This window comes from Macrosteles quadrilineatus, unplaced genomic scaffold, assembly GCF_028750875.1.
Source record: "Macrosteles quadrilineatus isolate MER2022 unplaced genomic scaffold, UCM_ALF_1.0 Scaffold_3__2_contigs__length_128488019, whole genome shotgun sequence".
Lineage (NCBI taxonomy): Eukaryota > Metazoa > Arthropoda > Insecta > Hemiptera > Cicadellidae > Macrosteles > Macrosteles quadrilineatus.
In genome coordinates this window covers 65,729,993-65,754,913 of record NW_026542596.1, presented here as the reverse complement: position 1 = coordinate 65,754,913, position 24,921 = coordinate 65,729,993, and the positions used below count along the sequence as shown (strand labels likewise).

At 34.6% G+C, this 24,921-nt stretch overlaps 1 protein-coding gene across 1 annotated transcript in view; it reads right to left on the bottom strand.

The window, feature by feature from the left end:
• Positions 1–24,921, bottom strand: part of LOC128989920 (solute carrier organic anion transporter family member 74D-like) — a 36,837-nt gene that overhangs the window by 1,237 nt on the left and 10,679 nt on the right. Inside the window, exons 2-12 of the mRNA XM_054412055.1 lie at positions 15,643–15,836; positions 14,070–14,294; positions 11,140–11,343; positions 10,247–10,387; positions 8,437–8,658; positions 7,514–7,678; positions 6,541–6,733; positions 5,503–5,647; positions 4,679–4,872; positions 3,646–3,749; positions 408–509 (exon numbers count right to left, since the gene is read on the bottom strand). Coding sequence (XP_054268030.1) covers positions 408–509; positions 3,646–3,749; positions 4,679–4,872; positions 5,503–5,647; positions 6,541–6,733; positions 7,514–7,678; positions 8,437–8,658; positions 10,247–10,387; positions 11,140–11,343; positions 14,070–14,294; positions 15,643–15,835 — 1,888 coding nt within the window. The 5' untranslated portion in view covers position 15,836. The remainder of the gene's footprint in view (positions 1–407; positions 510–3,645; positions 3,750–4,678; positions 4,873–5,502; positions 5,648–6,540; positions 6,734–7,513; positions 7,679–8,436; positions 8,659–10,246; positions 10,388–11,139; positions 11,344–14,069; positions 14,295–15,642; positions 15,837–24,921) is intronic.

Below are 24,921 nucleotides of genomic sequence, written 5' to 3'. Positions count from 1 at the left end.
ACTGCTGTTTGGTGGATTGTCTGGATTGTCTGACCTTCCCCGTTTCATCTTCCAACTGCTACATACATCTGATGTCAGAATGGGGTTGAGCGGTGTCTACTGTATAGCGTGGTGGATTCATTCCACCCAAATAGTTAAAGGTTCACCCTTCCTTGTGTTACTAAAATGGTACATAATGCTGCATTTGATATAACTAATATAAATACACTAACAAAACATGGTTTTCAGAGAAAGAATTAAGTGCCACAGTTATTTTTCAATTGTTGAAACAATATTTTCAAAAAAGCCGTCCCACCTCCAAAGAACAGATGAAATGCATCTTAATTTAACTCCAATGCATAACAGTTTGGAATACCATTGAAATTGATTTCAGAAACTGTAAAGATAAACATGTCAATGCTACTCACAAGCTGAAGTCACGTTTAGTGAGTAACGTAGCCTGTATTTGTCGTAGAGCCAACAGTTGCCTCTTCTGCCACAAGTCTCATCCCAAACCAGACAAGTAGAATCTGCAGCAATCATACATTGAGGGTGTCAGGAAAGAGAATTTAGCTTAAAATACATTTTCACCACACTATGATTTTTTTAGCCATTTTACAAAATGATTATTGGAGGCTGAAAGCTACGTATTGCTGTCGTGGTGATTTGGGGACCGAGCAGGTTTTTACATCCCTAGGGCCGAAAGTTAGCTGTTTGCTCACTTTCTTACACAATCAGTAGTCAGTACTGTACCCATAAAATTGCAACAGACTTGTTTTGATGATTTATTGATGTATTTCCCAGTGGCAAGAGCTAGAATATTTAATTATTGAACGTTTGTTACCTTATAGCCTTTGTTCTTGCAGAAAGATGTTAAAATCCTCCTACAGGTGTCCGTTGCGCGTCCGCGCCCGCCCTCGTGTTCGTGAAGTCGCCGCGACGTGAACGTACGGTCTTGTGATGTGGGTATAAACTGTATATAAAATGTGTAAATAGTTCTTCTCGTCTCCCTGAGGATGCCACACACTGTGGTGAATTACATTGGAGGATTTTAACATCTTTCTGCAAGTACAGGGTGAGTCAGTGAAACGGGCCATTTTTCGGTAAGTATAAAAAAAAGGTCAAACATCATACGATCGATTAATTCATTAAAAAACTTAGTAAATGAGTGGAAGTTTGTGTTGAACCAACAAAACAAGCATCAAGTCTTGAAAATAATATCAGAGTCAACTCCTTAAACTTTTAGTCAAGCCACAAAAAAGCAGGAGCTGAGGTCAGAGGATCAAGGGGGCCAAGCAATATCCCCATTTCATGTCAAGGGAAGAAACGACACACCAAACCGTAGCTTTATTAGAGTGAACTGGCCATTCATGAAGTGCTTGTGGACCGACCAATATCAAAAATTTGCTTATTGACATCCCGTTAAGTGAAAATGAGCCTCATCGCTCATCCATAGGCTGTGAATTAGCTCTGGGCCATCTTGCATATTTTGCTGATGGTATGGCAACTAAGTATGGCAACTAAACTTCCAGAGGTTGGGAACGCAGGGTAACTTACTCGGCCCCTTTCCTTCTTCCCCTCTATTCACTAACGTTATAAGAAAATAGCCCGTTTCACTGACTCACCCTGTACAAAGGCTATAAGGTAACAAACGCTCAATAATTAAAGACTTGTTTTATTTCCATCGCTGCTTAGCAACTATTTATTATTATTTTCTCTGATTCCTCAAATTATTTCTAAAAAAAACCTTAAAGGTTTAGTTGTGTTGACTGTTAGTGTGTATTATTATTGTGGTGAATAGTGGTAATAGGGTATAGTGTGGTGAAAAATATCGTCCGTACCACAGACCGAAATGGTTTTGCAGCTCTCGATCTTTTAACCCTAGGAGTGGCAGATCGACAGAAAATGTCGATTTCAAAATGTGCCGCTGGAGTGGCGGGCGACAGAATATGTCGATTTATGTAACGTTTTTTTCAGTTGCATGTTAAGCCCATTTAAAGTCGGTGAAATGACATAACTCTTATACCAATGGAAAGATAAGATTCCGAAGTTTCATTTTATTATAAGAATAAACCTTATAACATAAATACATCGATCTTATAATGAGTTACATTTAAACGAAAAATACGCGCGAACTCGCGAACGCCATGTTTTGTTGCGCAATCGTCAATGATGAGTCATTTCAAAACTAAATAGCAGACGTAATTTTTGTCTGTGATAAAAGCAAGTGGTACCACTGTAACAAGCATGAAGAAATCTTTTATTCTGTATAAAGTATAACGTCAAAATATATTCCAACAGCTGATGAACAATTTTTGTAAATAGCCTATTTTTACGTATTGTTCATGTGGCGGATCGACATAAAATGTCGATTTCTAAATCGCATATATATACAATGTGAAAAGTACAAAAACGTTGTTTTATATACGCTCTTGTAGACGAAGGACAGTAGAATTCAATGTTGTTAGGCTGGTCACACAAATAGAAGCTTTTGATTTTTCAAAGCTAAAGGAACAGAACACTTGTCATTGTCTAACCTAAAATGGCGGCGTCGTCGTGAGTTTTTGTCCGATAACAAAGACGAAGTGTGGGTTTTATCCCTATTTTACAGTGTAATGTTCGTTTTATGTTTTTATTTTGTATTAGGCAAAATATTTATGCATTATTTTGCATAAATATTTATACATGTGTGATCCAAAATAGGATAAAAAGTTAGTGAAGTTTTGTGGGCTATAACAGCTGATCAGTTGTTTTGTTTACATTTTTGCTTTTGTGAAAACCAAATATTCTATTACTTATCTTATTTAGTTATTCTTATATAGAATGATATTATTGGCTTCAAAAAATGTATGGTTTTATCATATTGATTTATAAGTAGGGGGCATTTGTGGATCTATCAACGTGTAGTTGAAGAAATTGACGTTTTCCAATTTTTCCGTATTATTGCTAGTAAATCTATGAAAATAATTCTTTTGTGTATATTTATGATATGTCTATGTAGAGGAATAAATTCTGAACAAAATGCATATTTTGAATTGTGCAATAGAAAATTACGTTACATGTGACACGTGTTTGCTTTTGAAATAAAATTTGAAAAATTTATAAATTTTCTTTTTTTTTTTACTTTTTTCTAAAAATCAACCTTTCTAAAATTGGTTTGTATTACCATTTTTGAATTCTACTGACTATTACGAACAAAATGAATATACGGTTCAATAGTTTATCTCTACATACTAATTTTATACAGATTTTTGAAAAACTCCCTTACAAATTCATCAAAATGACCGTGCCACTCCACAAAGCACATACTGAAAATCAATCTCGCCACTCCTAGGGTTAAGTTCTCGACTTCTTCTTGAACTTAAAAACTATCTCGAGCCGCCAAAATATTTTCGCCCCTAGATACGAAATATATTATTGAAGTAAACAATTTTTGTTGATTCAGATTCTCATATTTTATTATTTCAAAAAGTCCTAAATGTATGGCAAATTTATAGGTGACAGAAACTACTGTGGCGTTATAAACTAACAAATTTAGTCCACACTTCATAAGGCCACTCACTGTAATGCACTGTGGTCAATTTTGTCTGGTAATTAGGCTAATTGCCAGCAACTACACTCCTAATGCTTGTACAGTATTTAAGTACTTTTAAAAGTCACAATCACCTATCATCGCTCCGTAAAGTATTGGGCCTGGGATGAAGGCGAACAGACTGACCATCAGCAGGCCGAGCCCTTGAGCGAAGGATTTGTCTACTGCAGCCACCGCTCTGAAACATAAGACAAATCAAACATTGTAAAAAAACAAATTAACTACATGAAAACAATGAATTGAAACTCATTAATGCTAAGCTTAAAAGTCAACTTATTTCAACAAAGCTTTGTTCTCTAGCACTCTTATATTTGTTTAACAAGTAGTCATGCATGTTTAATATCATATTAATATGATGTTAAAATATACATAACATAGAAATACCTCTTAAACCTTCAATTAATTGATCATATTTGATAATTTGGTTTTAAAAATATTGTGATTTGAAACTTTATTCTATTAATTAAAACTTAGGACTTAAAATCTGACTATGAGATGCAAATCATCTAAAAATATCTGACTAGAACAGAAGACCATATCAACCTGATTCACGATAGTATCATCTTTCCAACACTTTCAAGGTTTTTAGTTCTAATTAAAACTTAGGACTTAAAATCTGACTATGAGATGCAAATCATCTAAAAATATCTGACTAGAACAGAAGACCATATCGACCTGATTCACGATAGTATCATATTTCCAACACTTTCAAGGTTTTTAGTTCAAAACCACTGGGTCTTTGTATTGTGGCATTGACCAAATTACCATTGGACATACACAAGATTTGAAGGCTCTCAAGTTTATGAGCCCTATACTCTAACCAGCCAGTCTCATTCCTATTCATCCTACTGTAAATGAGTTAAATGCTATCTTCATCCTCTGATTATCTTAACTTATTTTGTTTTCCAACCTATGTAGCCAGCATATGATGGAAGTTCCCACTGTAAACGCCTCTAGACAAAAAATCTCTTCAAAAGTGTTCAGAAGTAAAAAAAAATATTTCCAAAAACAACTATAGGTAATTATTTATTCCTTGTTCCCATTTGAGATATTACATACAAAATATCAGTGAGCGGAATAATTTAATTAGTAAGGGTCTCCACATACCTGTAATTGACTAGAACGTTCCCTATCTTCCCTGAACTACCGAGACTGTGCATGACCATGGTGATGCCTATGAATATGACAAAGTTGTAGTAGCAGTTGGTTCTACAAGCTCCTGTCTTGAGCACAATCTCATCCTTTCTGCCAGACACTGATGACAAGACGTCATCTGGGATACAGGAGCAGTTGGTGAATGTCTGTAACAAACATAAAAAAGATGGGTTTAGAAACAGTAGGTCTTAGCTAGTCTTTATCACTGAGACAGCAACAATTGTGTACAAATGTAACCTGAAAATGAGTACAAAGTAAGTTAAAGCGGAGTTTGATGACTTGTGTAGCTTTGTACCTGACTAAGACCAGCTGTTTCATTAGCCAGGACCATTTATTTAAAAAAAAATTATGGAGGGTAACCGTAAGAAAGGCCTATGAGGTCTTCAGTTTTCCTCAATAATAGAGGTTAACCATAAGAAAGGTCCATGCGGTCTTCAGTTTGCCTCAATAAAGAAGAATTTTCATTGAATTTAATTTCAACAATCAAGAACAGTTGGGTCCAGTTTAAAATTGAACTCTAATGAAATTCTTAGGTAAAAACTATTTAGCTGTGTGGTTTGTACGAAAATATTGAATTTTTATTTGGTTAGTGGAGTAGAAATTTTAAACTTGTAAGTGTACCTGGGTAACACTGTGACAAGTTTTAAGATTTTGTGATTCTTTCAAAGTACCGTTACAGAAACACAAATTGAAAATTATAAAAGTACATCTGCGGCCAGACATAGGGGATAAACCACATTAGAACGAATATGACAGTTTCCAGTCGTGCTACTCACAATGGGTGAAGCTGAGTAGTCTGCTTGCTGACAGCCTGCGTGACACGCTGTGTAGAAACTCAGCTGAGCCTGCTCTAGACACACGGGACTGAACTTGAGACTGTTACAGCCACAGTTGTTATTGCACTCGTTTATCAGGGGCAGCCTTTAGGAGCAGAATAACATTTGAGTTTACAACTACGGTAATTACTTGTATGTTAACTATACGTTTTTTGGAAGTGGATTCACTAAATGTTACATTTCTTTCATAGGTTATTAAGGTACTAGGGAATCCGTGCGGCTCAATGAGTATGAAACATAACGTTGAGGAAAACTTTGTGCTTAGAGTAACTGTATTATTCTTAGAGTTATTATAAAACTTTTTATAAATTGATTTTTAACATCTCTGATTGCATGCTTCTCTTTATGCTCACATAAAATTTTGCTCTCAGTTTGTTTTACATGATTACTTCTAATGAATGCTAAACGCTCTCCTTCATTTTGAGTGAACATGTATAAAATATGTGCAACAAAGTTTTTCCTGCATGGAGAAATGAAGACACTGTTGCCTCACTGATAATCTGTGTGAATTAAATTCAAGTTGGGTCATTTTATTCCTTTGATTTGAGACATCCCTCTAGTCCAAACCAACGGATTTTCTTCATAGGGGATTCCTGAAAAGTTGGGTGATATCAACCATTTAATGTGGTACCATTCTGTAACGTCTTTTAATGTGTTTGTATGGTGACCATGACAGACCATAATATAATTCCAGAAATGTACCGACATTGTCTGATAACAAGTACTGTAGCGTCAGATTACGGATCTTGTAAAAATATTGAGTGTCAATTGATTTTCTAATTGATTTCCTATGTTTCCATAGCACATGGAGGAAGATCCTGTAATAACTGCAGACTTGTTTGTGTAAAGCAGTTAACTTGTATACAGAATGCCAAAAATGATACTCAAGTTTAAACCATAAAAGCAAATGTAGGAAGAATTTGTGCAGTTGTACAGTATTGGAAAATATAAAATAACCAAATTAATAAGTTTAATTACTCGTTCTCTCCCCTGAAGCCAACCATACTACTGTCCTCACAACTGAGGAAGATGAAGGACAGTTCTCCGATGACGAAGGAAATGCCGACAAGTACATTCCATCCTAATAGGTACGTGGGTCTGGGTTTAAACTTTGAAATCACTGCTCCTGATATGAGGAATCCTGAGGTCATCGACAAAATTGCTGTTGGCCCTGGAAAATAACATTGGTTGAGTCAGTAACAAACGGTGGATACAAGAAATGGCAGGCGGCCTCTACATTGTGAAAAAAGGTTAATGGTTTCTACCCAAATTCATCTTATTACCCCAAGCTTTAAGGTCAAAGTAGATTGTCAAACTTGTTCGATTGCTGTATTGCAGTAATCCATCTTCAACAGTTAAACTAAAATTTTTGCCACTATGAGTACCTACCTAATTGCTGCTATGCATACAAATCGTCAGAGATTCCCTATATTTTTGCCAGTTCAACAACCTAGCCATAGATACAACCAATGAAACCAAGATAAGAAAATTATAAAAGAAGATTAAAATGATGAAGAAGATGATGATGGCGATGATAGGAAATGATATTTGTTTATTGAACGTATGTTACCTTATTGCCTTTGTTCTTGTAGAAAGATGTTAAATCCTCCAATATATTTCGCCACAGTGTGTGGCATCATCAGGGAGATGAGAAGATCTATTTACACATTTTATATATACACAGTTTATATACACATCACCAGACCGTACGCTTACGTCGCGGCGGCTTCGCGCGATGGACACTTGTAGGGGATCACACTAGTACCGTCACCGTCTTTGTTCACTGACCTACTGCTGAGAAGGGTTGGTTTTGCAGGTTGAGAGTCTATGCTTTGTTGGCAATAAGGTAACATACGTTCAATAAACAAATATTCTAGTTCTTGTCACTGGGAAATACATCAAATAGGAAATGATAGATGGATCAAGTAAGGAAATGGTATCTACCACTTACCTATGATGAAGCTGGCCCCGGCAGCCGATTGGTGGAACTGAATCTCCATGTATTTAGTGATGTATGTGATGTAGGCTGAGCCTCCCAGGATGTAGAACACTCCAGACAGGATGTTGGCCATCAGCAACTTGTTCCTCAGCAATCTAGCTAGTGCTGCTGGGAACTCTAAAATTTGAAAATCATACAAGTCTAGATTATTTATGGTAATTTTTGTGGGTATAGCGCACTAGCAGCATTTTTAAGAGGAAACTGTTGCTTGTGATTTCATAGACAGTTACAGGGGAGCATGGCTAGATTAGAGCATTGGACTCATGTTTTGGAGGTACTGGGTTCAAATCCTGCCAATCTTCTCAACTTTTAGCTATATGTGATAATGATGTCATCTAGTGGGACAAAGCTTACCTTAAGATTAGGCCCACAAGGGAAAAAATAGTGTGGCCTATACATTAATCACAAGCACAGTTTATTGTCAGGATTATGTTAAGGATTATTTTGGTTGTGGCGGAAAAGTTCTAACTCACTAGTCTGCCGAGTGACAAGCTAAACATCAGTTCCTTCAAAAATCTGCGACGCCTCTACAGAATCAGAATATTATAAAGAAGAAAAGAATAGAACCATAAATAATTTGGAGTGGATAAATAAAGTGTTCCAAAAGGTAAAGATAATTATTTGATTAAAAAGAAATCATCATTATTTGCATCCCAGTATCAATTTGTATTACTTGTTGGTAGGTCTTCTTTTAATTGATGACGATAGCCAAAGATAATCTCTGCAATAAATCTCATAAAAAAATTTATGCCCTAATTGTTGTTTTCTTTTAAGACTAGCTTTAGAAAAGAAATGTTATGTTTTCCTAAAATTTCTATTTTTTTCCAATAGAAATATAAAATAAAAAATAAAACATTTCAGCACAAGAAGTATACCTTTCAAGGTTGGAGGTGCTTCGCTTTCCACTTCAGTCACCAGTTTCTCTCTGGAGACTCCGTTTTTGAACTCTACTTCTTTTTCTGTCTTGCGGACAGTTTCTAAGGTGATGTCTGCGGGTTTAATCACTCCCACTTTGCTCTTGCTTGGAGGCATCTTCTTGGGGAACATTGCAATGAGAAATGAAAACAGCAACATTGCAGTTCCCAGGATAAGCCAACCTGAGTTGAAGAAACAAATACAGTAATGTCATATACTTCATGAACATACTGTTTTTAAAATTGAAAACATGGTTTGTTACTTGTACTTAATTCTAGAGAAATGTAGCAACCAGTGACCACACTGTTCTCATTTTCTCCTGAGAAAAATATAACTCTTCCTTCAAAGGTGCTTTTATAGACAGTATAAATTCACAAATCGACTAATTTACAGTATCAAGTATTGTTCAACTCTAAGACTTGTCACGTTTTTAATTCTTTTTGCACACTCACACTTAGCTTATCTTCATTCTTGTTACTTAAAAATAAAAATATTTCAAAATCAAAATGAATTTATGATACCAAAGAAAAAATCCTGAATTTAGAAATTGAGTTTGGAGTTCAGTTACCTACTAGTACATCATTCAGTATACTGCAGTCCTATGAACACACTATTGGAAAATAATCATATGGTACAAAAATTAAAAATGTGGATCTATGAACCTTCATAGTCCAGTCAATGAATTATCCAAAAGTAGGTGTAGAGTGCGTGAGCAGGTAACTATGCGATTCCTTCAGAAACTTGTTCAGGGGGCTTAGGGTGTTAACATACCAAAAGTCCTGACTCCTAGGTGGTGAGCCAGGGGGTGGAGGGGGGAAAAAGGGGGGGGGGAAAGGTACGCATTTTGGGTTTTTTGATTATATCTCGAAAACTATCAACTTTTTGTATACTATAGTAAATTATGAAATTGAAGAAGATTAAATTTTCTACAAGAAAAGTATATAATGTGTTTATTTTGGTTCAACAGATTACGAGTTATAACTTATTTAATTGATATCTTATTAAAATACTCCTTCCATAAGAAATACATGTAAATTAGCATATGAAATGGGGCGAATCCTATCCGCCCAAAGGAAATATAACTGATATTCTGTAAATATTGACAAAATTTCCAGTAATTTGACACTTTAATCATGAAATTTTGTCAAAAATTAAAGCGAGGGTGAGCGTTTAAAAATGGGATGATTTAAGGTTTTTTTTATATTTCCAATAAAAAAACACCAAAACTCGAAACTTTGTTACCTCGCCCTCGCCTTAATTTTGGATCAATTTTAATGATTAAAGTGTCAAATTACTGGAAATTTTGTCAAGATTTCCAGAATATCATTTATATTTCCTTTGGGCGGATAGGATTCGCCCCATTTCATATGCTAATTTACATGCATTTCTTATGGAAGAAGATTTTAATAAGATATCAATTAAATAAGTTATAACTCGTAATCTGTTGAACCAAAATAAACACATTATATACTTTTCTTGTAGAAAATTTAATCTTCTTCAATTTTATAGTTTACTATAGTATACAAAAAGTTGATAGTTTTCGAGATATAATCAAAAAACCCAAAATGCGTACCTTTTCCCCCCCTTTTTCCCCCCTCCACCCCCTGGCTCACCACCTAGGAGTCAGGACTTTTGGTATGTTAACACCCTAAGCCCCCTGAACAAGTTTCTGAAGGAATCGCTTAGTTACCTGCTCACGCACTCTACACCTCATTCCTTGACTGGACTATCAATCTCTAATTATTCTGACTCATAACATGTAAAACTGACCCAGCCACCAAGCTCCTAGCCATCGAGGATCTTTGTTGGTTATGATGGGAGTTAGAGTCGGTGCTATGTAGAGTCTGAGGCATCCGTAACCTACGATGAACCCAATTGCTGGTCCAATCGTTCTCAGGGACATTGTGAGACCTGTAGAAACAAGATAACATGATTCAGTAAAAAACTTAATCTTTTTAGTTTTGATATTTACTTAACGTGTTGATCGCCTGCAGAAACCAGATCAGCATAATAAGTTTGAAATTAAAAATTAATTATCATGTATATTTGAAAATTCAGTAATGTGTTAATTAGGCTTAGAATAATACTCCTAAACTTTGTTGAGATGCAATTCAGTTTAAGTCTAGCCATATTGACTATTGGAATATCAGCAGGAGTGTAAAAATGTTGTTTCTTTTCCGTAGCATATTCATTTAATGTTCATTTTTTGATTTTGCTTCGCACAAATCCCATTTGTTATACAGAATTAAATGCATTTGCAAGCCACAAGAACTATTTTTTCATGCAATATAAAATGGCTCAAAAAGTTACTGATAGCTGATTAGTTCAATTTCTCTGTCTAATATGCATATACTCGTGTAGTAGAAAACTCGTTGAACTCAAACCTACATTTAACTGGCAACCTAAAAAGAACAGAAGACTTTGTGTAGAACAAAACACTCTAATATTTTATAATCCAATGCAGTGATTTTTATTTTTCTAGCTAGATGACTAATTTGTTGAGTTTTCATACATTCTGTCCCTAATGCTCCAGTTTCCTTATGTTCTCATTTCATTTCATTTCAACAGTTATTGAACAACAATGCAAACATTTTTCCTTATTTTGCCAAGTGCTGAATTAAAATTGTTTCAAAGGTGTGCTTTGTTTAACACTGGATACTCACTTAAAAGCAAAGGAGTTTTTGACTTCTTGGTGTTGTCATCAAGGTAGGTTTGTCCCAAAGCGTAGTAGAGCGTTGTTCCGATTCCCAGAACGAATTGAGAGAAAAATACCAGCAGTGCAGGGATATTTGAGAACTCTCCACCCACGGGTAATTCACAATGTGATCCGCCTTCCTCCCCTCTCACGCACAGGGATGCCTGATCCTCTTGGAACAAATACAAAATGTTTCATCATCTTTGCCATCTTTTGGAAAACTCCTGAAATAATTAATTAGTTTAAGAGTGAAAATTTAAAAACGTACGTTTTCATGTCCCTGGCCTTTTACTTCGTAGATACTAGATTTGTAGTTTATTATTATGTGTTTTAATTTTTTTTGGGACGGGGGCAACATGTTAACACTCATTTATTTGGTTTTAAATAGGTTCTAGGTATTTTTTTTGTATTTTTAAAGTCTCGAAATTCACGACCATGACGTGTCCCTAGGGTACATTTTCCAACTTTCACGCTGTTTTTAGACTAATTATTCATGCCGAAATATATTAAGCCATATTTTGATGTCATCAATGGTTATTAAACTTACAAAAAAGGAGCATATTATAATTTTATTGTCATTGCAAACTGACTACCATGACAAAATAAGTCTGTCCCTCGATTTGGCGTCACGACCATTTGGGAAAAATTTTTAACTTTGAAGCACGACAGTGGCAAGCCTGGCGTCGATGGAGTCAGTTGGTTTTAGAGACTAGTTCGGGGTGTACGTCAGGATTGTAGTGCCGGTCGTTTCGAGTTGAAAGGAGGAATTACAAGACTAATAAAGGAAAGATTGTGTTTTTTGTAATTTTGGTGTGTCCATGACCGTACGTAGTCACTCGATGAAGTAGACATGGTGTTAATTTTTGTTTATAAGATATTTCAATTGCTAGATTAACCTAAAAGTCCACTTTGTATCCTCGAACATGAGGTGCAGGGCCACCGCCAGAACAGAGCCAAATAACACATAATTTCACGACCAAAGTTTCACGACCATCGCAGGTTTTTTCACAACCAATCCAGCCTTATGGATTATAGGGTGTTTGGTCGTGACAATAACTTTAATATAATTGTAATTTGAACAGTTTAGTTCAATTGAAACACTTATTTTTATTATAACTAACAGTATAATTGAAGGATTGTTTAGAAAGATTTCGATTATTTCAGAAAATTCACGTCCCTACCGCTTGTCCCTGACCATCACGTTGATGATTTCTATCATAAAAATTAAAAAAATTAAAATATCATCATATTTAAATGTTTTATACACAAAAGAAGCACACCTCTATACAAACATAACGATTTTTCGGGTCTCAGGTAAGTTTTTTCGGAGTTATACAAACTTAAAAAGATTTTATTTGCTTTTTTCAATTTTTTGAGTTTTTTTATTTTTTTCTAGAAAGACCAAATATACCAAAAGCTCAGTGACCTTTTTATTGTATAATGGTCATAAAAGTAAATTAGTTTATAGCAAAACATAGTTATAAAAATAATATTAACTATTTTTAATATTCATTTAAAAGTCCGTTATGGTCGTGACAGGATTTTGTGTTTTTCCACTAAAGATGCTCTTAAAAAAAAAAAAAAAATACCAAAGATATTGCGTTACCATGGACATTTTATAAAACTTCAAATGTTAATGAAATAAAAATAATAATAAAAGTTTTGAAAACAGGGGAAAAAATTTTGCAAAATGCTTTTCCTGAAAACGTACGTTTTTAAATTTTTACTCTTAAACCCTAAGAAAAGTAGCTGAAACTGTTAAAAAAAGATGTGGCTGTTTAGATGATGCTAAAATTGTAATTTGAGCTTTACAAAATCGTACCTAGAAACTACAGAAAACTGTTTGCAATAAAATCATACGGTAAGTATATTTTGCACAAAAAATTCTAAAATTAGAATTTGTAAGCTTGTAATCTTGATTAGAGACTTCTTCGGTGTAAATGACATTTGATTAATGTATATTTAAGTTAGACGTTGTTAGGAGCAAAACAGTTTGTTGTTATGATTACATTTAAAAGTTCTCCAATAAAACATATAAATTACTAAATTGTATACAGATATATACCCATGAACAAGCAGTCAATAGCATTTAATTCATTCTCTGTCAGTGTATAACACGGGTAGATGTTAAATATTAACAAATCTTTAAAAAAAAAGCTAGACAATTCAAAATAGCAGGACGTATGGTAAGCACCAGACGTATTACCTGGATCTTTAAACCAGATCCTAGTATTCCTAGTATCCATTAAATCAAGTATATGTTCGGCCATGAATAAACACCTTAAGTATTACCCTTCTACAATTGGCCTTAATGGAAGAATTGACCTTGGCAGCTATTTGTGTGAGGCTGCAGAATCCTTTGACAGAGAGCTATTGTGGCGACTGGTGACCATTAGCGACTGATTGTCGGTGGAATGAGAATCGCCTCACACGTGACTTCAACAGTCTTTCATTTCTTTCAATCGATTTTCCTTGCAATTCACACGTGTATGAGATCGTATGTGCAGGAACTTTATATTTGTAATTTATTGTAACGATGTTACTCAAATGAACTATGTAGGGATTATATCAGCATTATAAGCATACCAAAGTTTTCTTTAAGACTCACGCAATAATTTTTTTTATGAACTTAGAGGTTTTAAAACAACTAATTACCTTAAACTTTAATCTATTTCCTGTGAAATAAACTATCAAATGTACAACTCAGCATAAAATGTCATTGTTTTATACCTAGACAATCATGAATACATCAATATGGTATGAAGAATCATTTGAAATCGGATTCACAAACATCTATCGCTTTCATAATAACTTTTAGCTGCCGTCTAGACTTCAACTTTAAATTCTAACAATACTACCACCTATGATTTGATTTTTAATAAAAATACTTTTCCGTACTAGATGATGAAGATGAGTTAAATGTGTTGGTGTACTCCTTGGTGAGAGCTAGGGCGTCCTCCCCTGGGCCGTAGAGGAGGTGAGGCATAGCGAGGATGTAGCAGGAGGCTGCAGAGAAGGCGACACCCCACGCGATCCACAGCGGACGGTTCCTCTGGCCTCCGTAGTAGGAGAGGATGAGAGACAGAAGCACCTGACTGATCTCATTACCTGACATCATCAGACCTGGACACAAAATAGAAGAATAGCAACAATTAATTAGAAGTACACACATTTGTTTTGTGTTATGTAAGGAATCTGTATAAACCATAGACTTAGAATAGTGTTAAAATAGAATTAGAATAGTGTCTCTATAGTGTTAAAATTTCGATAGATAGCATCACTAACTGTTTGCCTCCCAAAATTGGCTATTGGTTCATTAAACCACCCCAATTGGAATCAAAGCCTTCAAATTTGAATGCAAGCACTATAAACAACTTGCTATTTTTTCAACCATAAGGACTAATCTAGTTCTAGCGGTTCATCTAGTCTCTGCAATGGGAAATGGTGAAAACAATTCAAGGGGGATTTTATCCCTGTATTGATTGCATCTTCAGTCATCACATTAGAGAGATACAATTGAGATGCTACGATGGGACTTTGAGAAATTGTTTATTTGTCTGCTGATTACTTGCAGACACCAGTTGTGAACAAGGAAACCCATGTAAAGATTGAATAAAAAATAAATTTACATATTATAAAATCAGGAAAAACTGAAACTATGATTTGAACAAATTGAATATAGTTTAAATTATGTTTTTTTCAAAACAGCATAACTATTGATGCCAATGAAGACAAACTAAAATTAATCTCAGTTTAAAAGAATCTTGAATTATATCATCAGAAATAATTTGAGGTTTAAAGACACCAAAAGATAATAAAAGTAATGAACCAAATAGAACCTCTGAGAACATTTTCAATTGTTTTGTTTTTGTAGATATATAATCTCCCTTCATCCACTTTTTTCAACCTCTAAGCATGTAAAAGATTATCAATTCACCCTTGATCTTATTTCCAAGAACCGTGATCATCTTGACCTTACAGCAGATAGTGTATCTTGACCAATATACTCAAACTACGAGAACGAGGCTTAATTACTATTGGCTTTGCTCTTGTTCAGGTGTACTCACTAATAATATAAAAAAAACTAAAATCTTGCTCAATTTAATTTTTTACAGAGAATTTGTTTTGGGCTAGTTTCTAGTTTGTGAAACTCATCACATTGTTATTGTACTCTGAGTTATAATATGGAAAAAGCATACATGAGTGTAGAGGAACACTTAAGTCTTTTGGGGGTTAATTATGTTACATAAGACTCAAGTGTGTCATGTGAACCTGTATTACCTGTTTCAATGTTTATTGTTTTCCATTCAACTAATTTCATTCAATGTTTATTGTTCTTCCCAACAACAAATTTGAGTTTTGAATACCTAAATAATAGCTTATACAAGAACAGGAACCAAAACTTATCATGTTTTATTCTATCAACTGTGTTTTGTTCGATCCACCATCACCAACTATACTGCAATGTTACCTGTGGTTTTACTGGAGATCTTGAACCTCTTCTCGAGTGTAGTGAGAGTGGCCACGAAGTAGATGTAGGACATGGCCTGGATGGTGCCCAGGAGTCCGTACACCACCAGGAAGCCTTTGGAAGAGTTGAACTTCTGTAACCAGGATGGCCTCCAAGGTCCAAGACCACACAGCAGCCCGGCATCTCCTTTCATTCTGCAGGAATCCAAAGTTTTAGAAATATTAGGATTTGAAAAAGATTACATTTAGAAAAATATTATACCTGTTAATCTGTTTACAAAATGTTTTTAAACAGGCTTATCACAATGCCTTTTCTCTTACTGAATGAACTCTTCAGTTTGAATGAACTATGTAATTTTTACAAGAATATTTGGAAATATTTGGTATCCTAATTAGTCGAAACTTCCTCAACAAATAATTTTGGATATTAGTAAACAATTTTATCAGCCACTCTTTGATACTATTTATCAGTTCCAAACACATTTGTTTACAACCAAGAACCAATAGTAGCATTTCATATAAGATTGATGACGGTGTACTTTATCTTAAAAACAACGATCAAAAGACTGCATATGACAAGCATTGTATACTGTTTAGCAACTCAGTACAATTTACAGTTAGTGTTGACATTCTTGCATTGCCTTATCACCAGTACCAACACCTCAGAACTGACTGTTAAGAGCTTGCTTTATCTTGGTTAACATTTATTGTTGCCTAATATTAGATGCAGTTGAGTTTTAAATTTGTCCTTCTTGTTCTACAAAATCTTTGGATATTTTTGAATCTTTAAGTGTATTTCATTGCGATCTTCACTTTCATGTTAACCAGTGAATGACTTTGTACAGTATGTGACATGTGCTGCAATTAGTTGAGACAATTCTCGATAAATAAATAAATCAACATTTATTTATTGAATTGATTGAACATTTTAGGATGTGTATAGAGGTTTGAACATTTTAGGATGTGTATAGAGTAACCTCAACAGTGGAGTGGTGGAATGAATAAAATAGCTATTTTAATTCTTTGTTGAATTTAAATTTTTTTTGTTTTTATTAGTCTACAATTTTATAAATTTTTATGTGCATGTGGAGATAATATGTATACTAGTATACTCATGATAGGGGATGATATAGTGGATAGAGCGTGATACTTCAACCAGGAAGAATAAAAAAATAAAATAAGTAATAAAATTATATTTTTTATGAGCATCAAAGAAAATGTATTATAACATAGGAGAAAACATTTTAAATATGGCCCTGGAGGACTACAAAATAAATATAAAGTAGAATCAATAACTTGGAATATAATGTGAAACTTGGACCTACAGGAGTAGTTAATTTTCATTGTATTTTTTATGAAGTTAAAGTTATCCTCATGAGCAAAAGACAAGACGGTCTCATCAGCAATACCGGTACTGAATAAAATAAAATGGCTTTAATTGAATTATATATCTGTCCTGGAGGTCCAATCATTAATGTTGCCCATGTTGTGACTTGTTACCGAGAGCATTTCTTGTGATATACAATCTTGGGTCGCCAGAATTTTATCCCCCTGGCCGTAACTGACGTCACAAACCAGGGGGTAAAATTCCGGTTTTTATTGCTAGTCTAATTTACCACACTCTGTCTATTTTCATTGGACTTCAAAATCCGCAGGGGTAAAATTCCGCTTGTGAACAAACTTTAGAGCGCTCAGGTGACGTCAGCTTGGCCCAGGGGGTAAAATCCCATAGGGATAAAATTCCGGTGACCCAATCCAGCAATAAAGTAAATTGGATGGTCTCTAAACGCGGGGAGGTCTGTCTATATTGAAAATCTCCCTCCACAAAAAGCCTTGATAGTAGTGTATAGGCATATAAACTAACAAACTAATTCACACAATTTTATTGTTGGTCTCATAGGTGTAACTAGAATGCCCCTAAGAGGGGGGGGGGACTACACCAGGGGTTTGGGGGTATGCAATGTTAGAAACTTAGACCTGTAGACTCGCGATTTTAGGCTATTTAGAGACATATAAAAGATATTTCTTAAAATTTTAGAAACACGTTTTGCTTGCATAAAATCACGTTTTAAGGTCGGGGATTCAAATCCTTAACCCGCCCTGGACGATACGAATTAGAAAAACCCACAAAATCTGATCTAATTTTCAAATTCGGTGTCTTTCATTCAACTGTACTCGTATTTAGTACTGTACTAGTTTCTACAAAACTATTCATTCTGGCTGAGTGTTTTGTACACCAAATTTCAGCAAGCATCTTGATGAGCTAATTAAAGCATACTAGTGATATAAATGTCTAGCTTATATTACGTAATGATTCGCGTCACCTGGCGTTATTTTAAAGGTCGTTGAACTTGTCAAGACTCCTACGTCTACGTGTGATAAATTGATTTGGAGGTCTTTGTTGTGTCAAGACGTCTTCCGAGGTGTCTGTCGATCCTCTGGTTACGCTTTTGAAGTATTGTATTTTGCGAGTGATATATCACAGAATATAGATATAACCTCTGCTAGATTCACAGACTGAAAATGCTATAAAATCGGTCTTCACTCTATAATTCCACTGTCCTTAAATAGAGTCCTATAGAAACTAGAGGTGTAGTGTTCAAAATCTTCAGCTTTAACCCAAAAGTACAATATGACTTCAATATGTTTTTTATACAATATGATTTTACTTCAAAACCAGTGGAAGACTTTTACTGTATTTAGTACCTTCGTCACTGTGTATTATTTCAGTTATAGGACGATAAATATAAAAACAATATTGTCAGTTGAAAAAAACATGATGGTGTTTATTCTTGGGAAACTCTTAAGACATGTCAGAATGCGGCTCGACTATTGTTATTATGTTCACGATAAACATTTCAGTGAATGCAGCAATCTTCACACAGTCCAATGCTCAATGCTCAATGCTCAATGCTCATGCTGCAGATTCCCGAGCATACAAGGTTACATTGAGTAACCATGCGTGACTTCTCTTCACATCATGCACGTTTCTTATCTTATTGCAATCACAATCCTCTTCTTATGATACTAAAATAAATTTACAAGGTTCTTAAACCTTGTAGGCCTTGTGTATAAAAACCTTGTGTATAAAGCAAAATTGAAAGAAGAATTTTGCATACGATAACTATAGCTTAGGTGATGTATTTTTGACTAAACTAACATTCGACTAGGCACATCATTGAATGTGTATAAGTATATGACGTGAGAACTTTCCTAGAACAGGAAATTATAATTAATTTCAATCATAATTTATATAATTCATCATGGCGATGATCCCTCAACATACTAAGTACAGCAGTATCGGGAGGTGTTCACATAGGGTGGGTAAATGTAAGATTACTTACGAGAAATATGTAAAACTGATTAGGATTGCACTTTTATGCTCGATTAGGATTATGCCTACCCCTTGCTATCAATAGTTTATTTCTTAATGTTCATTATTTAAATAAATATTAACTATTTAGAAATTACTTCAAAATATTTTTTCATTGCCGTAGGTCAAAAGGTAAAGATTTAACTCGTACAATATCGTGCTGTTATCACAGCTAATGATGGTTCCTATTGGGTTGGAGTTGGAATACAAAACAATGCGATAGTTTTGAAGCTATAAACTCATTTGCGTGCCAAGAATTAGGATTTTTCGTTTTATGCTATTTTATTTTATTATGTAGATAGTCTATCGACGCGACGTGGTAAAATTTCTAATTTGGTTTAAAACCCGGAATGCTATAAAATAATGCTAAATCAATCAGACGATGTTAAACATGGACAACTGACTCCTGCAATGTTTTCGAATTTTAATTAAGTAATTTGTTGTTTCGCTAGACTTAAAAAAAAATTATTGGGGGAAAACGTATTAAATTACACATTATCAAATACAAGAGCAATCAATACATTAAAGATTTATTGATACCAAATTATTTATCTCATCTAAACAAAATCGATATTGGTCGTGGATCTCGTATTATTTTGACCATCAGATCCACAGTAGATATTTATAAATAAAGTAATTCTATCCAGCAATAAAGTCAGAGGGGGTGTGATTCTGGCAAACGTAATGCAACCAATTTGTTGACCTTCACATTGAACTTTGCAAAACCGGTCCCCGAAGCTGCGGATTCCTCTGCTATATAGCCTCACAACATGCAATCTTCCTTGGGGAACAACTTGTCCAACTCGAGGATACGTCTATATGAAGACTCTTTAAACAATACCCATACAATTTGTATACAAATATAGTTATTTACTATCTCTTTCCGTCTATCGTCTGTCTGTATGTGTTTTGTTATAAAAACATTCATAACTCTTTAACAGTTTGAGCTACAGCGTTGAAATTTGGCAAAATCTTTATTGTATTAGCCGATATCATTTTGCAAAATAAGAATACAAATGTTGAAAACATTTACAAATAACGGCTATTCAAAATATTTGAAATCAAATTCCACAAAAGCCATTAGTTTTACCAAAATTAATTGCAAGTTACATAAGTTTAAAAATTTTACTATTTGGTAAATTTTATAGTTATAGACTAATGCGTTTAAGACCAATTCATCTTACTTCCTATAAAACCGAGAAAAAACGTATAATGAACTATTTTAACCAGCGTGTTTTCTTAGTCCAACAATTTAATTACAAGAATAATATTCTTACATCAACTATGAGCATTGAGCACGTCCACAGCAGATACAAACACAAGAAAACACAAACACAAAACAACCACAAACCGAACCAACAACAACCACGACCACAGCAGACGGGGATTGCCCAACTCCGCGCAGTGGTCAAATTTAATCCGAGGAAAAGTTTTATGGCCCCCGAAGGGTTCAGCCCAACTCCGCGCAGTGGTCACTTTTAGGGCCGATTCCAACTCCGCGCGGTGGCCACTTGTAATATTAAGGTTAGGTACCCGTCAATTACAGACCCATCAAAAAGAGTTTGAGACAGGGTAAAAAGTGTGAAATGTTAATAATTAAGTGTAAAATAAATGCATTTGACAATTTAATCAAAATAAGTTCCTTTTACAGGAATTTACAACAGTTTACTTATTCGCCATAAGAATAACATGAGAATTTAAAAATAAGAATTCTTTGGCATTTTTTCTGTAACTATTATGGCGCTTTTACGCTTCGATATACTGAATTATTTGTTTTTAAGCTTTACAAAGTGGTTTCGAAAGAAATTTCAAACCGTTATACTTTCATAATATATACATAAGCCCCCGTTCACATGGTTCAATCGTGCTGGTTTGTGAACTCGTTCGAATAAACGGTTTACACGTTCACACCAAATTTAATCAAAATCAGATCATTTTGCTCGAGTTATCGTGCTAACAGACTTACATATTTCCACATAAAATATATATACCGGTATATATATATATGAATTTGAACGGATGGTGTTTTCGGCCTTTGGGAAATAAAAACGAAAAATTTAATCAGTGAGTCCAGGTCTTACCATGAGACCCACGGTAATAGCCTATTCCCTATACAGGGTGATTGATATAAGTGTGCCAATTTGTTGAAGCAATCTGTGGTTGTTTACAAGACTAACATTTTTGAATTTGGTACTCAAGTTTATCAGTAAGCTCATAAACCCAGTACTAATGTGAATGATTGAGTATTGTAGACTTTGGAACATATAAATTTACAGTCACTCTTTCTCACGGGCTTTTTAAAACTTCTTATATTAGTGGTTTTTAAGCTTCGTCTCCTGTTTTGGGTAGGCATATACCTTTTTACTTTCCCTTTCTTATAAATGATTAAAATATATCATAATTTCAAACTTAGAGCACAAACTCTCATCCGTCAGGGCTGTGAGAGCCAACATTGACCACTGCGCGGAGTTGGGCATGTGCCGCGAGGGACCCGAAGTGACCACTGCGCGGAGTTGGGCAGTCGGTTTTGACAGATTTCTGACCACCGCGCGGAGTTGGGGTAAGCCCCAGCAGACAGACCGGCAGCGGAGAAGATCGAGAAAGTGGGTTGCAGAACTCTCGTTCTGGGTCACGAACCTGCGGGACGACAGTCGCAATCGCAAGAAAACTGAATATACACTCTCAATATTATACTGCCACTGCCTCCATGTATCCAAACACTTGAATAGAGAAAGCTGAATGGAGGAGGAAGTGAATACGAGTGTGTTTAGAGTTAAGTACCAGAGTTTTGTCAATGAGCTAAGTTTATAAGTCAATTTTAGTTTCGAAGTTCATGAGCTAAGTAAAGTCGTATGTGCTAAATCTATGACCGAAGCACAACAGCTACGTCCCAGAACTAAGTATAAGGTCTATGTCGAAGAGTTAAGTATAAGCTAACTCCAAGATAGGACAAAAGCTATGTCTATGGCTAAAGTATAAGAGTTGCCTGAAATCTAAGTTGTAATCCATTAAAATGTCTAGGTCTGTAATGTTTGCTGTGCGCGTAAGAGTTTAAAATAACGAAAACGTAAATATAACTTTGGAACGCAGTTAGACTTACGAGACGATTAATTTATTGACAGAGCATGATAATGTAAGGACGTCATGGCTTTATTTATATAAGATACGAAGAAATAGTCAATAACAGCTCATTTCAAGGCTTTAAGTTTATTGACTGTTGATTGTAGCCTAAGCTGTCGTGACCATAGACACTGGCACCAGTGGCACCGAAACTAATTCATTTGGTTCAAAGCATTGGGAGTGTGCTATTATAGCAGATGGTAAGTTATTTGTGGAGAATGTTAACCTATTATCTATATATTAATTTGAAACTGTTTTTCTTTGTCATAGCTAAATTGAGAGAACGGCTGGGCGTAGAAACTCGGTAGAGGTGTCTAAAGAAAGGTCTTGGTCTGTAGATGAGCCATCAAAAGAGAAACGTGGTAAATTCCCTTGGGGCTCTGCCCCAGTGGCCTTTGAATTCCCATCCCATGTTATTCTTATGGAGGAAAAACTGGGTTTTTGTCCCAGCTAATTTGAGAGAACGGCTGGGCATAGAAACTTGGTAGGGGTCTCTAAAGAAAGGTCTTGGTCTATAGATGAGCCATCAAAAGAGGAACGAGGTAAATTCCCTTGGGGCTCTGCCCCAGAAGCCTTTAAAGTTGCCTCTTCAAATTTGTTTACCATATGCATAATTCTACACTACTTTTTAATGAAACAGCTGTTAATATTTAAATTGTGATTTATTGATTTATTCAAAATGAAGTACAGTATTTGCAATGGGTTTTTCTGATTTTAAAATTGATTTTATTCTGCATCGTGTCATGTTTTGCAATATAATGTTCTATTACCAAATCAGTGGAAAATTTAATATCACAGTAACTCTTAAAATTATTTCTTAAGGAGTTAACTTACAAGATCAGCTTTTTGAGAAAAGATAAGATATTTACAAAAGATTTTGATTATATCTAAATGTTGTGTAGATCGTGAGTATTTCCATAATCTTCGTGAGTTGCCTGTAATGCTTCGCAATTGCTCGAATTCGAGCAACAGGTACACTAGTTCAAGTGATTTAGTAAAATATTATACGAAGAAATCTCAGGTTATCGATATTCCTAATTGTATTACACGTTCAACTTTGCATATTGATTACGGGTATAAATAATTAAATCCTGACTCTTATAAAATATCTGTAATACATGGAAAATGTAAAAATAAATTAAACTTAGAATAAGGCTCATTTAATATGCAGCATATCAAAACTTTGAACAGCCATAAAATTTTTTCAGGACCACCCATTTATCATTTTGATTATGTCATTGTGTTTGTCTCATCAATACCTTTAAAATAATATGCATAACAATACATGCTTACATTTAAGATTTTTCTCCGACTCCTGACCGACTCAGTCCCCCATAGTAGGCGAAAAATCAGCTATATTCTAAAAAAGTAGTTTTTTTATACCCATAAACAATTTGCAAAGTTTCAATTGTGTAAGTGGAACCTGGAAAAAATATTGGTTTGTTCCAGAACTTTTTGCCACCCCTGTATACAAATAATACAGTAATTTGAAACAGCTGTTTAATATTTTGTAGTATACTTATAGTTGTTTTCATTGCTAAGCTTGATCTATGAATTAAATGTTCATTGTTGTAATGTTATAAGTGTTTATTATTCAATGTTATAATTGAAATACGTGTGTGCTGAAAAAGCTCTCTGATATATCGTTTTTAAAGTTTTCACCAACTTATACTGAATTTAATTTACATGTTGATGTGATTCCTACAGTCCTTAATTATTATCCAACCAGTTTCATACAAAGTTGTTTCTTTTCTACATCGAATAAAAATTTACATAAGTAAAATAGTATACAAATCTGCATATGCATGTCTTTGAAAACAGGCATTGCATAGTAGAGGTCGGAGGTTGTATGTGCAAAACATAATATTGCACACATACAGGGTGACACGTAATCGAGATGATTTATAGTCCCACTGCGAGAAGAATATTTCGCAAAGAAAATTAATACTCTGACATCAACGTAAAGTTTTGTAAATACAAACAACGTAAGGATTGCAGTTTAATCTATGATTTACAGAAGAACATATTATTCAGTGATTTGAACAAGTTTGGATACAACAAAGATGTTAGCAAATTTAAGTAAACAATTTAAATTGTTCTGACAGTGTTACCAATACCATTGACTATATGGTGCCACAGACAATATTCTCTGTGGTGGTACCAGGGTGGTACTCATGGTAGCATTATACAGAAAATCGGCTCTTAGTGATGGAATTGCGGAATATAGTTAACTTATGTAATTTTAAACAGAAAAGCATTAAATTTATTAGGTTTACAATTTTAAAGATTTTATGAAAAATCAATTTATCACTCTTAACTTTTCCTCAATTATAACATATAACATCTTTACTAGTTCAGTAATATAAAATATTACTCAGTAATAATCTCTATTCTACATATTCCTTTTTGACTCAATTTAAATTTCATGATGGGTTAGCCTCTGGATCAAGGTAATGCAAATATAAAAGGTTTAATTTACCTGTTGCGTCAATTGATCCTTTAAGTTAGTTAAATAACTACGGCCGTTTCGTACTGCTAAACGAGTACATCTTCAGGTCATGAACGTTAAAATACGGCCTTCTCATCCATGGGTGGAGTCGTCAGCACATTTAGGACACATAACACGAACACATACGAAACAATAAAATATTTACAATTAAAAAACTTGGCCAAGTAGTCCGAACACGAGAGTTGTGTAACCGGTAGCATGACTCATCATCTAACGCTACCGGTTACACAACTCTCGTGTTCGGACTACTTGGCCAAGTTTTTTAATTGTAAATATTT